The sequence below is a fragment of the Tachysurus vachellii genome, chromosome 3, assembly GCF_030014155.1.
Source record: "Tachysurus vachellii isolate PV-2020 chromosome 3, HZAU_Pvac_v1, whole genome shotgun sequence".
NCBI classification, from domain to species: Eukaryota; Metazoa; Chordata; class Actinopteri; order Siluriformes; family Bagridae; genus Tachysurus; species Tachysurus vachellii.
In genome coordinates, this window is record NC_083462.1 from 16,919,667 (window position 1) to 16,930,923 (window position 11,257).

Here is an 11,257-nt window from a genome sequence, read left to right on the forward strand (position 1 = left end):
CCTTCGTATTTGAACTTGTGCGCAGCTTAGAGACCGAGGAGTGAGGAGATCAGAACTCACCGGGGTGTTCCACCTGCTAGGAGGCCTGGTGGGGCAGGTAGCCAGTCTGTGTCCGGCTTCTCTGCAATACAAGCAGAGCTGGAGACGTGTGTGAGGTGTGAGGCGTGCAAAGTTGAGCTGCATTGGTTCGGGATCCATAGGTCGGGGCGCGCGTGTGGTTTTCGGGTTGGGAGGCGTGCGACATGTTCCTCAATTCATCCCGGCAGGCGAGCTCGGCTTGCAGATCCAGGTTCAAGCCCTTGCGGTACAGCAATCTCAGGGGCGTCTCCTCCCAGCCTGCCTCGGCGGCAAGAGTGCAGAAAGCCAGAGCGTATTCCGCGGCCGGGCGGTCTCCCTGGGAGATGGCCAGCAGACGCTCCTCCACGCTCTCCCCTGTGGTGGAGTGGTCGAAAACGGCTCGAAATTGTTCGAATGTAGGGAAGGCGGAGCCTCTCCTCTCCCCAAACCACGGTGGCACACTCCAGTGCTTTTCCGGTGAGGAGCGTGCACACGAATGCTATGCGGCTGGCGGCAGTCGGGTACAGCGCCGGTTGCTGCGCTACGAAGAGCGAGCACTGCATCAGGAATCCCCGCCATTTTCCGGGGTCTCCGTTCTCCGGAAACGTCAGTCGGGGCTGGCAACGGTCGAAGCTGCAGCCGGAACGGCTGGAGAGAGACCAGCCAGTGGTGGAGGATTCGGCACCATGGTGATCCCTCGCAGGCTCTGTAATGCTGTGGCGAGCTCTTGGTGAGCGAGGCGAGTCGCGTCAGCTGGTGGTGGTGCCCGGCGAGCTGCTGTGCTTGGGCGGAGAGCTGGGTAGTGAGCTGGAACACAGCTGCTGGATCGTACGGTGGCAGGACAGGCAAAAGGACAGGCATATTGTAGGACAGGCAAAATCAGAAACGAAAGGACAGGCAGGAGGTCAGGGCAGGCAGCAAACAATCAGATAATCAAAACACAGTACCTAAGTCAAAACCGAAACTAAGACAGACTGGAAATGCTCAGAATGACTGCTAATGCAAGTCGAGACTTCGAGGTCAAGTTCAAGTTCGTATTTATACATGCTGGCTGATAGGAAACAGGTGGCGCAGCAATCAGTCTTTGTGATGGATGCTGGGAGGCGTAGTCCGGAAGCGATATATATTCCGGAGACGCTTCTCTATGAAGCAAGGCAGGTGCACTGATCGTGACAATAACCTTCTAATTCCAGATCAACACTTTAACCAGAATTATGTCTACATATGCATTAAATGTTAAATATTTCACTTTATTTATATTTAGTATCATTTCTGTTTATTTGCTGATTTTTGACTTATCTGTAAAGATAAAGACACGACACACCGTCAAACATCTGGAACACCCATGTGCAATGAAACAGGTAAGAACTTTCTGAGGGCTTGTCCAGGATTAACCAGGAGGAGGAAAGGTCCAGAGGAGCTGTAACATGGCTGATATTAACATCTAAAGTTGGGACACGTGAAGACAGAATTTCACAGTGCTGTAATGTGTATGTGGCAAATAAAGGCCTCTTCTTTCTATCTGCCACCATGTGGTGATCATCTGTTGTCTCAGTTAAATATCATATTCCTAAACTGCAGTGCTTCTATCATCTGAATATTGTAAAAAGTAACTGAAAGGAGTCGTTTAGTTGTTAATCTTCACTAAGTAGCAGGAGATTTGTTCGTTCCTCGTTTTACCAGGCGGTTTGCTCATTCTCTGCTATGCCAGAGGATCATGAATGTTAAAGGTAAATTTGACATTGTCCTGCTGTTTGTGCTGCACAAGCTCCTCTAACTCTGTCGTCTGTGTGTCTTAACTGTCTTTGCGTCTTTTTGTATTGTAACAATAGGAAAAAGTGACCAGTCTAAACCAATTCCTAATAATTGGATGTATAACTGTAATGATGGGTCATAACGCTGAGGATCCATATGCAAGCTTTATTAAATTACTCGTTAACAACAGGCAAAGGTCAATACCAGCAAACACAACAAAGTAGAGAAGGCAGAAATCGTAGTCGAAGAACAGGCAGTAGGTCAGGACAGGCAGCAAACAAACAATAGACAGGGAAAACAGAACAAAGTAATAACCGGGTAAACACAGGACAGAAAACGCTCAGACTGACAGCGGTAGCAAATCGAGACTTCGCACTGAGGTCAAGTTCAAGTGCAGTTATATAGGAAGTGGGTGATCGGCAGCAGGTGGCGGTGTAATCAGTCCCGGTAAGAGGATTATGGGAGATGCAGTCTGGAAATGCATAAGTTCTTAAATATGAACTGGAACATGAACTAATTATATTTGTTCACTCAAATAGTTGGCTTCATTCATACACTGGGGAAAAACCTGGAAGAAAACATTATTTCTCGTCAAACTTTGTGTACAACATAAAAATATAACACAAACATGAACAATGGTAACTCAAAATACTGAAACTGTAATTAGCTCACAAGTTTAAAGTGAGTGAAAATGGAAAAAAATGGCTTCTGTGTTTTGTTGTGACCGCAGCCCAAGTTCCTCTGCCACTGCTCTCATGTCCGGTCCTGCAGTGTCCACTAGTCACCTCAGTGATGTGAACGTTTTTGATTGTAGTTTGTGTGAGGCATAGAGAACTGTCCTTAGTGTCCATTCTTCCTTCTCCCAGTAAAGGCTCTTTTAAGAGCCAATACAGTGAGACAGGGCCTTGGGATCCACACTCTTTTCTAAAAACAGAATTGTTAGAAATATTTAAGTCATTAGGCCCATTAAATATAGGCTACAATCATAAACAATGTGAGTTTATAAATAAAGCATTGTGATTCTGCTTCTAATGTCTACCAAGCTCTGTTCTCCTTTTTATTTACAGATAAGTAGGGTGCTTTGAGGAACACTGTAATTTGTCTCACACAAAGGGTTCTAGTAATGACAGTATTTTCTCAACTAGGCCAGTAGGGGGCTCCAGGCAAGCTAGGAGATCCCATAGTTTTACGGTTACTTGATTATTAGCCTCTTCCTGAGTGGCATGCTTGGTTTGCGCCAATCAGTTTTTCAGTCGGCCTTCTATTTTTCTTAATTTCATTTTGAATTTTGTACTAAAACCATAATTTTTCTACATAAGAAGATACAACATGTATAACATTAAACCAGGTAAAATTAAGCCATTTACAGAGTTCATAGTCTTCATAGTCAAAACAATTCAATTTATAAACTGTACAAAATATCTGAAAATGAGCAACCTTGTCTGATTCCCCGTTTTAATTTAAAAGTGACCTTTAGCATTCTGTTGGTCTTGAGTACACTTTCAGCATCCTGATACATCACCTGTATCATTGCTCTAAGATTTATCATTGCTATAAGACACCAGAGGAAGTGATATTCATGTATATGACTGCCAGAGACTAATACAGTAGAGAAATCATGCAAGAGCCAACCTGCATGAAGAGAACCTAGAGAACATTTCTGATCTCTGCTTCCTGGGAAGATCAGGTCTCGCTGCGTGCTGCGTGCTACTGCCACGCCGCCATCTAAGTAGTGCCTTACTTACGTCCACAGCTGAGCAGAAGGGCCGAGTGACCTCCACAGTCGAGAAGAAGGGCCAAGCACAATCCCTGACACACCGCGGCCAGACCCACAGTCCCTGGAGCAAAATACAGTCCTGCAGCACCTCCAGCAGACAGGAAGTGAAGTGGCATCCTCCACGGAAAACCAGAAAGTGAAGCCACTTCCCCTACCGGACAGGTGCGGGGTGATGTCTCAGAGCACCAAGAAAGAAAAAAACAAAAACAAAACCGGGCTGTAACATCATCCGCTGACAGGAAGTGAGTCAGCGTCCCCCGCTGAAAACCAGAAGTGGAGCGGCGTCCCTCATTGGAACAGATGTGAAGCAATGTTGTAGGACACCGGAAAAAACAAAACAAAACTCGGGCTGGTGACATCGTCCGCCGACAAGAAGTGAGGCGGCATCCTCTGTGGGGGAATCGGATCGGCATCCCCACCGGAACAAATGCGAACTGATGTCACACAAACATACACGTTAACACAGAACATAAACAAACACACATGGCTAAAATCCAGGCTGGATCCTGACATTCTGTCTTCAATTGTATCAGATTTATTAGCATTTGTTCTTGGAATTGTCTTGGTCTTGGCATTGCTTTCACTAAAGATGGTGTGGTTCTTTACCAAGAACTTGCTAAAATAGTGATAATGTTAATGCTTTCTTCCAGGTTCTTCCCCAATGCATGAATTAAGCCAACTATTTGAGGGAACCAGTATAATGGTTCAAAGTTGGTGGTGCGGCAGCGGTCTCTCCGGATTCATTATGGTGCTTTTTACATTTTTTACGGTTTTCTTTGTGGTTTTTAGCTCAAATACTACCAGTACATGGACACCAGAGATGGCGGAGATACACCAGAGATACACCTGTATACAGCTTCACCTGCCTGTGATAGAGATGCCTCCCTTCTAGAAGCGCTGAACGATTCTACGCTCGGTTTGAGGGCAAAACAACGTAGCAGCAAGGAAGACCAAGCTTCCCCCCAATTACCAGGTTCTCTGTTTATCCACGGCGGATTTGAGGAGAACTCTATACATTTACATTAAATTTACATTTACAGCATTTGGCAGATGCCCTTATCCAGAGCACCGTCCATAAGTGCTTAAATCTCAATCATTGGATACATTAATACTGGTTCATTAGGTTAATCCTGCAGAGGCTGCAGAGTTAATTCAAGGAAGGCTGGTGGACAAGACAACATTCCCGGCAGGGTGCTCAGGGAATGCGCAGAACAGCTAGCGGATGACTTCACTGACATCTTCAACATTTCCCTGAGCAGCGCCGTTGTTCCTACATACCTCAAGATAACCACCATTGTCCCCATCCCAAAGAAGTCTACAGTGTCCTGCCTCAATGACTATCGTCCCGTCGCACTCACACTCATTGTTATTAAGTGCTACAAGAAGCTCGTCATGAAGCACATCAAGACCCAGTTACCACACTCACTGGACCCCCTATAGTTTGTGTATCGTTCAAACCGCTCCACAGACGATGCAATTGCCACGGCCCTCCATTTATCCCTCACCCACCTGGACAATAAAGACACTTATGTACGAATGCTGTTCATAGACTTTAATTCAGCATTCAATACAATCATAGCTCAGCACCTGATTGGGAAGCAGTGAATGCTGGGACTAAAAACCTCCCTCTGCAACTGGATCCTGGACTGCCTGACTCGGAAGGCCAACAGCATTGGGAATGACCCCACACACAGGCTCTTCACCCTCCTGCCATCTGGAAAAAAGTCCCGAAGCAACTGTTACTGTGTGACAGTAAAAATTCGTTACATTATCTCAGGGATCTGCTGCTATGAAACCGTGTTTATTATAGTGTTACTGCAGGCAATACTGTTGAACATAGAGTATTTACACTGGTCTGCACTGTTTCTGTTTACTGTCTTTTGTGTAGTGTATTTTTTGTATTGTCTTGTAATTTTTTGTTTGCACTGTCTTTTGTTCTGCACTGTCTTGTCTTTTTGTTTGTCTTGTCCTGCACTGTTTGCTCCAGGTTGTACAGATACACTTTATGTGACTAGGACTAACTTACTAAGTCCTTAGCCCTGTCTTTGTTTTATGTAGCACCACAATCCTGGAGAGACGTTGTCCCATTTCACTGTGTACTGCAACAGCTATATACTATATGGTTGAAATGACGATAAAAGCTTCTTGACTTACTTGAAGTTTACTTCAACTGTGGATTGAGTCAAATCCAGAAACTCTAAATGCTTTCCCCAGGAACACTCTGTATCTTTAAATATATAAATCAAAAGAACATTTAAAAAAGTCAGTCTCTCTTCTCTTAATGAATTTTGTGAGGCTAGTCTTTTTTTTTTCTCTAAATGCTATTGATGTGCAGTCGGTCAGGTTTGAACCAATGCTGAAATATGAAATACAGACTTTAACTAATGAGTGAGGGGAAAAAAAAGGTTTTACTCCACTAGGGGGCTGTAAAATCATCCATTGACTATGTGACAATATGAAACAGCGAAACGTTTGAAACATGAAAATGTGATTTTTTTATTTGCAAATAAATTGCTATTTATATTGCATCAACATTATGGGCTGTTTCTTTAAATTTGTGGCATAAAACCATAATTTCAGTTTTGTCACACTGCAATATGTTGGAAATGTTGTCTGCGTCGAGCTCGCAGCATTCTTAAGGGTCCCTCTCATCCTGCCCATAGACTGTTTTCACTTCTGCGCTCCGGCAGGCGTTTCAGGTGCCTCCGGACCAGGACCAGCCGACTAAAGAACAGCTTTTTTCCTAGAGCTGTCTCTTTATTGAACTCTGCCCCTCGCTGATCTTACTGTCCTTCATACATTGTTACATCTCCCCCTCACACTTCACTATTGCGCTAATGGACTGTTTACACAAATGGACGTTATTGCACTAATGGACTATTACACAAACTATGCTCACTTGCACACTTGCTCTTTTTTTGCACTGCTGTTCACCATTGCCCTATCATTGTATATACCCACCTGATTTGTGTTTATAGTAACAGCAATATATTATACTAATAGCCATATATTTTGTTTATAGCACATACCATTCTGTAAATTTCAGTTTATACTAATAGCCATCTGCATATTATATTCATAGTACATATACATTCATCTGTATATTATGTTCATAGTACATATTTATCTGTATATTATGTTCATAGCACATATATATTCACCTGTATATTATATTCATAGCACATATATATTCACCAGTATATTATATTCATAGTACATAGCCATCTGTATATTATGTTCATAGTACACACACATCTGTAAATCACTTCATATTACCATTTTATTTAACTTATTTAACTGTCTTGTAAAAACTGTATATCCTGCACTTGCTGCTATTGCACTCTGGTTAGACCTAAACTGCATTTCGTTGCCTTGTACTTGTACATGTGTAATGACAATAAAGTTGAATCTACAGTAATCTAATCTAATCTAAAGGGGTTGGTTCAAGATGGTGAAAAATCATGCAGTGTAATTTTTGGTGTTGAATTGCAGTGTGTGCTTTTCACATGCTACAGTATGTTCAGTCCATTTGTTTCAGGAGCCGCGCCTTGGGGGGGCTTTGTCAGGACTCAGCCCGGACTTGGCCACGTGCATTTGTTTATGTTTCTCGTCACGTGTCTGCCCCGCCTTTGTCTGCTCCTCCCGCTTCTACACACCTGTTGCCCATTGTCAATTCCTTTGTCTATTTAACTGTGCCGCGTTGCCTTGTGCAGCGTGGCATCTACTGTGGTTTTGTCCTGTCTCTAGTCCGTGTCATGTTTCGTGTTTCCTGTTATTAAACCCTGTTTATTTTTGCTATCCTGCATTTGGGTCCGCTCTGTCCCGTGTTCATTACACAAACATTGTGAATGCAACATGAAAAAACATCACAAACAGTATTATTTCTTGGTCAAGACCCACACCATCTTTAGTAAAAGCAATGCCCAAGACCAAAACAAGTCCAAGTACAAATACTAATAAATCTGACACAAGTCCAAGTGAATACAGAAGTCTGGAGGCCAGACTCAAGACCTACAACATAAACTCATAGGACTGAACTAGTGAAATTAACACATTTGAACGTGCACGTGGCTGCAGCAGGACTTTCACACCTTCATTGTGTTTTAACATAAACAGCTCCAGACTAACACATTCACCAGCACACACTTCCTTTATTTCAGGCACTACAGCAGTGTGATGGTCATTACACAATAATTATGTCATTTTTACACATTATTCTTTCTGTGCAGTAGTCAGAGAGTCTAGTTTAATGACATGTGTATGTTTTAGTGCTCCAAACTGTTTGTGTGTTTCTGAATAAAACTGGTACATGTGACCATCATAATACATGTTACAGCTAATGGACCAATCAAATCAGTTCACAGCTTCAAATCATCCAATCAGGTGTGAGTCTGGACCTGGTCTTCTACTGAACACACAAGTTCATTAGATCACTTGGTGTGAACAGGAACGATGATCAGACTCTTTGTGCTCTTTTTTCTCTCTTCACAGCTGGTGAGTTCTGAAACATTAATGTAAAACAATAATATTTTATATTTAACTTATTTACTGACATTAAATATTAAACTTTTTTACAGTGAAAACCTCTGACATCAAAGAGATTCATGTGATAACAGTGGCGCGTGGAGAAGATGTAACTATGAAGTGTAGCATTAGCAGTGCCGCAAAGAAATATGATGCAGTTTGGTACAGACAGATTTCAGGAAAATTACCTCAGTTTATTGGAAAACCATACAAGAGCGATTTGGGCTACAAATTTATTGATGTATTTAATGATACTCGTTCCAGTATTAGTGTAAATGACAATAAATTTGATCTCAGTATTAAAAAAACAAGAGAAGATGATGAACGAGAATATTTCTGTGGAGAAATGGACGGAAATGTAGTGAAGTTCACATCTGGAACACGTCTGCAATTTAACGGCAAACAGTTTTACTCTGATAACCTGCTAATTCCAGATCAACACTTTAACCATAATTGTCTACATATGCATTAAATGTTGAATATTTCACTTTATTTATATTTAGTATCATTTCTGTTTATTTTCTCCTTTTCTGATGTATCTGTAAAAATAAAGAGACGACACACCGTCCAACATCTGGAACAACACACAGAGATTCATCCAGCAGCAGAGGAACAAGTAAGAATTTGGCTTCCTTTCATTTTGAAGGTAAACAAATATTTTTTTTTGCATAATTATGATTTATTCTTTGTTCCACTGAAATTTACCAAAACAATACAACACAAGTCAATGAACAATAAAATAATTTAATACAAAAAAAGAAACTTGACATAAACTTCTGACCAATCAGAATCCAGAACTGAACGATTCCTAAAAACAATTGTGTTTCTCCCTGTAGGTGAGATGCGTGTGTTCTTCTGGCTCTCCATTTCAAGAATTGGAGTTCTCAGCATTACAGTTATTATCCTTACAATATGGTACAAGGTTTTAAAATCAAGATCTTAAACTTGATATAATTGTCTTTTAACTCTTGTCTGTGTCGCTCTAACTGTATTTTCCAGTACATGACATTTATTTTTTCAAAAATTTCTGTCCAGTGTGTGTGTGTGTGAATGTTCATTTACATTGATATGCAAAACTGGATTAAAAACTACCAAATGTCTGAACTGATATTATTCAAAGTTTGCGTTGATTCTGCTGAACCTGAAGTGTTTCATGAACTTCATGAACAGTGCAATAAAATTAGACTTTTAATAAGATCTTCAGAGTCATCATCATTTTTTCTTTTTCATTTACTTAGCATGATTGCAGGACGATGTCAAGTCCAAAGAAAATCATTCAAATTGTTGCAGCATGAAAAAGTGTTGAACCCTTTAAACACATTTCTGCTCAAAACCAGCAAAATTTAATCATTTCTAATCGTTCACTTCCCACATCCAATACATTTATTTAATATTAACATATAGATTTCACGTTTCTGTTATAGGCAGAAAAAAAAACATTCTTTTTGTCATTGTGTGATTTCTGTTTTTTTTCCATCCTGACTGGTTTTAATAGACCAACACATATTTCTATTATTAACAGCTCTTTATTTTCTCTACAATTTCTGCTTTTCAGTAGTTTAGATACCTCTTCACACACACACACACACACACACACACACACACACACACACACACACACAGACACACTTCCCCCTTCAACTTCTGTCTATCTTAGTCTGCAACTGAGAACAGTGATTAGATCATTTACATTTACATTTACAGCATTTGGCAGACGCCCTTATCCAGAGCGACGTACATAAGTGCTTAAATCTCTAACATTGAATACATTAATGCTGGCTCACTAAGTTACATACTTAAGATACCATGAGTTTAAAACATTTGTTCAAAGTTACAATGAAAGTGTCAAAGGTGTTTTTTTTTTTTTTTTTTTTTTTTAAAGTGCAAAAGATAATGAAGAAGTGCTAGTTGAAGTGTTTCCTGAATAAGTAGGTCTTCAACCGCCGCTTGAAAATAGCCAGTGACTCAGCTGTCCAGACCTCTAGGGGAAGTTCGTTCCACCACCTTGGTGCCAGTACAGAGAAGAGTCTTGTACTATACTTGCCTCTTACCCTGAGAGATGGTGGAACCAGTCGAGCAGTGCTGGTAGATCGGAGGGTGCGGGGTGCAGTGCGAGGAGTGATGAGGGCTTTGAGGTAAGAGGGAGCTGGTCCATTTTTGGCTTTGTAGGCCAGCATCAGTGTTTTGAATCTGATGCGTGCAGCTACCGGAAGCCAGTGGAGGGATCGCAGCAGCGGGGTGGTATGCGAGAACTTTGGCAGGTTGAAAACAAGCCGGGCAGCTTAGATCAATTTCTAAATGCATTACCCACAACTGTTTCTTCTGACAACGTTTTTTCATCAGTGTTGCCTAAAGATAACACCAGGAATTAAACCTTCCTTCTGTATAAATACTCCTTGAATTCAGCTCAGAGGTAGCAGCAGCAGTGAACTCAAAAAGATTCCACAGAGCTCTCTGAGGGCTTGTCCAGGATTAACCAGGAGGAGGTAAGGTCCAGGGGAGCTGTAACATGGCTGACATTAACATCTAAAGTCGGGACACATGATGACAGAATTACACAGCACTGTAATGTGTATGTTGCAAATAAAGGCCTCTTCTTACTATCTGCCTCCATGTGGTGATCATCTGTTGTCTCAGTTAAATATCATATTCCTAAACTGCAGTGCTTCTATCATCTGAATATTGTAAAAAGTAACTAAAAGGAGTCTTTTAGTTGTTAATCTTCACCAAGTAGCAGGAGATTTGTTCGTTCCTCGTTTTACCAGGAGGTTTGCTCATTCTCTGCTATGCCAGAACATCATGAATGTTAAAGATAAATTTGACATTGTCCTGCTGTTTGTGCTGCACAAGTTCCTCTAACTCTGTCGTCTGTGTGTCTTAATTGTCTTTGTGTCTTTGTGTATTGTAACAATGAGTGGAAGTGACCAGTCTAAACCAATTCCTAATAATTGGAGGTATAACTATTGTAATGGTATTTTTGTTCCAATTTTATCCCTGGAAATTGCTCGTAGTTTATGTGGGCGCCCCACTCAACATGATAAAGTAGGCCTTGGTTCTTAGTTCTACCCTCTGATCTCTAGCATGCACAGACTTAAAGGGTGACTGTCGTTTGAGGTTGGGGCTGTGGGATGGCCCTGTGAGCAG

General features: G+C 41.5%; 1 protein-coding gene across 1 annotated transcript; it reads left to right on the plus strand.

Moving 5' to 3' along the window:
* Positions 1-1,046: 1,046 nt before the first annotated feature.
* On the plus strand, positions 1,047-9,304 carry LOC132842413 (uncharacterized). Its single transcript, XM_060865093.1, has 7 exons — positions 1,047-1,091; positions 1,365-1,418; positions 4,379-4,505; positions 8,081-8,083; positions 8,167-8,511; positions 8,667-8,729; positions 8,950-9,304. The coding sequence occupies exons 1-7, from the start codon at positions 1,047-1,049 to the stop codon at positions 9,054-9,056; spliced, it is 744 nt and encodes a 247-aa protein (XP_060721076.1). The 3' UTR covers positions 9,057-9,304.
* Positions 9,305-11,257: the final 1,953 nt, after the last annotated feature.